We start from the raw sequence: 5000 nt of genomic DNA, 5'->3' as shown, positions 1-5000 counted from the left end.
TACAGGCAATTTCGCTGATAGATTCCCACATGCGCGAGCCGAAGTGTGAAGGGAAATGTCCGATATTGACTTACAGGTAATTTTCCGGTACGCATGTGGGAAAAGGGCTCAAGATATACAGTAGTACTGCCCAAGGGGACGGTACCTAGCCTGGGTAAACCCAGCCTCCACGTGACCGCTATCTATGTGCTATCAGTGACTGATAGCACATAGATAGCGGTCACGTGGAGGCTGGGTTTACCTAGGCTAGGTAGTACCACACTGGTTTGGGGTTAGGGGCTTGGGCTTGGGGCTTGAAGACCCCTGGGTCTTCCCTGGAGGTATCAAGAGACCAGATAAGAAACAGTGGAAAATTACAAGTTCAAGTAAGTTCAGTAAAGTTAGTTACACAAATGTTCTATGCCGTGTTTTATAGTCACAGAACAGTTGCCATTATTTAAACGGGCTTCTGAATTTTCGCATTCACTTTAAAATTATTCCCAGAAGTAATCTTCTCATTTTTCACAAGTATCTCTAATGAAAATTTAAGTTTTTAAGGTAACCCAACAGAATACAGCTGTAGTGGTTTTAGAATACTGTACACATCGCTATTAGTATGTACCACCGAGAGTGGCTATCAGGAGAAAATTAGTTGATGTCAAGGGTTTACTGTAATGTGTCCAGGGTTTACTGTAACGTGTCCAGGGTTTACTGTAACGTGTCCAGGGTTTACTGTAACGTGTCCAGGGTTTACTGTAACGTGTCCAGGGTTTACTGTAACGTGCGGACGATATGCAAGCTCTCATTTTATTTGTTCATGCGCACGAGATACAATTTGTTCCTCTTTGCGCAAATTGCGAAAGTGTGTCCTGGAAATCGTGACATGGTCTGCATATAATCCATGCTCTCTGCTGCACAGTTTCTACAGACTCAATCACATATTGATATAATCCATGTTCTCTTCACAGCTTCTACAGACTCAGTCATATATTGATATAATCCATGTTCTCTACACAGTTTCTACAGACTCAGTCACATATTGATATAATCCATGTTCTCTTCACAGCTTCTACAGACTCAGTCATATATTGATATAATCCATGTTCTCTACACAGTTTCTACAGACTCAGTCATATATTGATATAATCCATGTTCTCTACACAGTTTCTACAGACTCAGTCACATATTGATATAATCCATGTTCTCTACACAGCTTCTACAGACTCAGTCATATATTGATATAATCCATGTTCTCTACACAGTTTCTACAGACTCAGTCATATATTGATATAATCCATGTTCTCTACACAGTTTCTACAGACTCAATCACATATTGATATAATCCATGTTCTCTACACAGCTTCTACAGACTCAGTCATATATTGATATAATCCATGTTCTCTACACAGTTTCTACAGACTCAGTCATATATTGATATAATCCATGTTCTCTACACAGTTTCTACAGACTCAGTCATATATTGATATAATCCATGTTCTCTACACAGTTTCTACAGACTCAGTCATATATTGATATAATCCATGTTCTCTACACAGTTTCTACAGACTCAGTCACATATTGATATAATCCATGTTCTCTACACAGCTTCTACAGACTCAGTCACATATTGATATAATCCATGCTCCATACAGTAGGTCAAATAGGTTGACCTATTTGGGGGATATGTGTCTATTCAGTGTAAACCAGACATGGGACCAAGTCACTTTGGTCCAAGTCTCAAGTACGTCCCAAGTCATTTGGGCCAAGTCTCAACCAAGACCCAAGGCATTTTGTTTTGGGCAAGTCAAGTCAAGTCACAGGTTATGTCAAGTCAAGTGGAGTGCTTAGTTAAGACAAGTCAAGTCCCAAGTCAAGTCACTTTTTTCCACCCAAGATACTGCAGTCTAAAGAAAAGAGGGATTAGTACCTGTCTTATAGTGATAATACAATTTATGTAACCTGTTCAAAAAGTATGACAATTAATTGAATTTGAATTATAATTATTGATATTCAGTCAAATACATGTAATCAAACAAAAAGTGCCTTCTCCTTGAAAAAACAAAACCATCCATTGAGAGGAGCTGACTGACTAGCCTGGTAAACCGCCCGTCACGTGAAGTCACATTTCATTTGGTTCTCCGTGACGGTCTGGACCCGCACAGGCAGTTAAGATGATTGGTCGAGCCATGCCGGCTCGACCAATCAGCGGCGGCCGTAGGCGGGCTCTGGCTCGTCTGGGCAAGTAGTGGGTACATGGTCTTTGTAGTTCTTTTCACTCATCAGCATGGCTGCCGCCGCGGAAGTGACAGGCAGTCTGAATGAAATTGAATGTAACGTTCCCAATTCTATGTATTAAATTCTAAAAAACTACCCTCAACATTTGGGAAGGCTAAGCCACACAACTAGTTCGTGATAATCTAACTAAATGCTTCGAAGGTGACTTTACGACCGTGAGGACTCAATCAATGAATACCACGGAGATCATCCACAGGCAGGCACCTTCGGCGATCTGATTGGTTGAAGTTAACACCCACCAGCGGTGATAGACAGATGGGTCATCCAATCACCTGCCAAGTAGCTTGGAAAAAGTGCCCGCCTCCGTCAGCGGGTCTGGTGACTTCATTCCCAGATCGACTGGTTTAGTGAAACCTATGTGGAGCTATACCGTCCATCTGGCAGCGTCAGGTTACTGACTGACAGCCAGTCATCCAAACATGACAATGCCAATTCCAGCTTGCATTCGCATCCCGGATAACTTTACAAAGACAGGTGACAATGTTGAACATATTTAAATACATATTTAAACTGATGAAGACAAACAAGTCATCCAAGTCATCATGTCTCACGTCATGTCAAGTCATGAGTCTTTAACTTCCAAGTCCAAGTCAAGTCTCAAGGAATTTATTTTTTGTCAAGTCAAGTCACAAGTCATCAAAAACGGGACTTGAGTTGAGTCGAGTCCAATTTTTTCCTAAAATTTTATTTAAGACACGGAAGTCATAGGCTACGCCCCCTAGCTGTATCCAGCTGTTAGCCACTGATTGGATCACTCAATCTGCTCCACCCATGCTGCCTCACACTGCTGCTGCTGGCAATGCTTTGCCTCCACCACCCCAGCCTCCACCTTTCTAGCCCAGAATCTGCATGGCTCAAAGGCTAAAAATGTATTCTAGCTCAAGAGCCTGCATAATGTAGCTCAAAATGTGAACATGTTTTCCATGTCTTGCTCAGGCTCCCTCTGTTACTCACTATGGCTTTACATTTATCTGGAATCTTGTATCTCCATGGGGGGATTTTTGCGGCCCTCCCTGCTCGGAGTAGCATGCTGCTGCTGTGCCGGTTCAGGGAGGAGCATCTTCTGTAAGGAGCAGAGCCTTCAACGTCAAACATAACTGTATTTCAATTTATGCAATAAACGGTCAAATCTATGATGAGAGTGTTGAATGAACTGCACAGTTTAACGAAATTGATGGAAAGAATTGTATCTCGTGCGCACGAATGGACTAAAACGTGCAGGTTACAGTAAATAGTGAACTCGATATGACTTTTTTCTCTTCCAACCCTGAGTCATTAGCATGTGCAGAAGGAGTTGCTAATGTAGCGGGTGTTGACCTGCGGGCAGGGGAGGGGGGGGGCTACTCAGTGTTCTCCTGTTTGTGTGTTTATGTGTGCATATGCACACGTGTTGTGTCTGTGTGTCTCTGTGTGTGTGTGTCTCTGTGTGCGTGCGTGTGTGTGTGTGTGTGTGTTTGTGTATGCATGTGCAAGTGTGTTGTGTGTGTGTGTTGTCTGTGTGTGTGTGTGTGTGGTGTGAGCGAGGCAGGCGAGCGGGGGTACTCACTGTTACTTACTTGAAAGGCTTCTCTCCGGTGTGCGTGCGGATGTGGTTGTTTAGCGTTGTGGCGCCGGCGAACGCCCGGCCGCAGTACCCGCATTTAAACGGCCGGTCGCTGGAGTGCGTCACCACGTGGTTCCTCAGCTCCGACGGCTGCGAGAACGACTGGGAGCAGTGACCACACTGGTACGGCCTGAGAGACAGAAAGACAGACAATAATTATAATAATACCAATATTAATATGATTATTATTATTAATAATAATAATAATAATAATTATTATTATTATTAGTACTACTACTATTATAATAATATTATTATTATTATTAACAATAATAATAATTAATAATAATAATAATAATTAATAAATATTAATAATAATAATAATTATTATTATTATTGAATGGATGTATACGTGCGTTTACTCAAAGCGCTTCACATATCAGGGGAGGGGTGTGTGTTCGATTCTCTGTTGTTTACTGTATATTTTAAAGTATATTTGCTTTTAATATTTTCTAACAATAACATCTAGGGGCAAACATTGCAAATTAGCGTAGGCTATAAATGTTATGATATATGACATCACAGCGTTTCTTGTTTAAATGTACGACGTCGGTCCGTCCGTCCGATGTTCGTTAACGCGATATCCTTGACGGAATTTAATCAAATTTGCCTCAAACATCGACTTAGACGCAAGGATGATCTGATTAGATTTTGGTGGTCAAAGGTCAAAGGTCAAGGTCACTACGACCCCTCGAATGCCATTTTCAAGCTTGTTAACGCGATATCTCAGGAATGCCTTGACGGAATCTCATCAAATTTGCCTCAAACATCGACCTGGACTCAAGGATGAACTGATTCGATTTTTGTGGTCAAAGGTCAAGGTCACTGTGACCTCACGAACACCATTCCCAAGTTCGTTAAAGCGATATATCAAGAATGGCTTGATGGAATTTCTTCCAATTTGGCTCAAACGTCGACTTGGGCGCAAGGATGAACGGATTACATTTTGGTCATCAAAGGTCAAAGGTCAAGGTCACTGTGACCTCTCCAACGCCATTTCCAAGTTTGTTAACAACATATCTCAGGGATGCCTTGTCGGAATTTCATAAAATTTGCCTCAAACCTCCACTTGCCCTCAAGGATAAACTGATTAGACTTTGATGGTTGAAGGTCAAAGTTCAAG

General features: G+C 41.8%; 1 protein-coding gene across 1 annotated transcript in view; it reads right to left on the bottom strand.

Annotated features, from left to right (window-relative positions):
* Nucleotides 1–5000, bottom strand: part of prdm6 (PR domain containing 6) — a gene marked incomplete at both ends in the record, with an annotated part of 126694 nt that overhangs the window by 15079 nt on the left and 106615 nt on the right. The window contains one exon of the mRNA XM_083643989.1: nt 3831–4007. Within this exon, the coding sequence (XP_083500115.1) occupies nt 3831–4007 (177 nt within the window). The remainder of the gene's footprint in view (nt 1–3830; nt 4008–5000) is intronic.

The sequence above is a fragment of the Poromitra crassiceps genome (assembly GCF_964638095.1).
Source record: "Poromitra crassiceps genome assembly, chromosome: 10".
NCBI lineage: Eukaryota > Metazoa > Chordata > Actinopteri > Beryciformes > Melamphaidae > Poromitra > Poromitra crassiceps.
The sequence above is the reverse complement of the archived record's forward strand: the minus strand, read 5'-3'. Positions and strand labels throughout refer to the sequence as shown.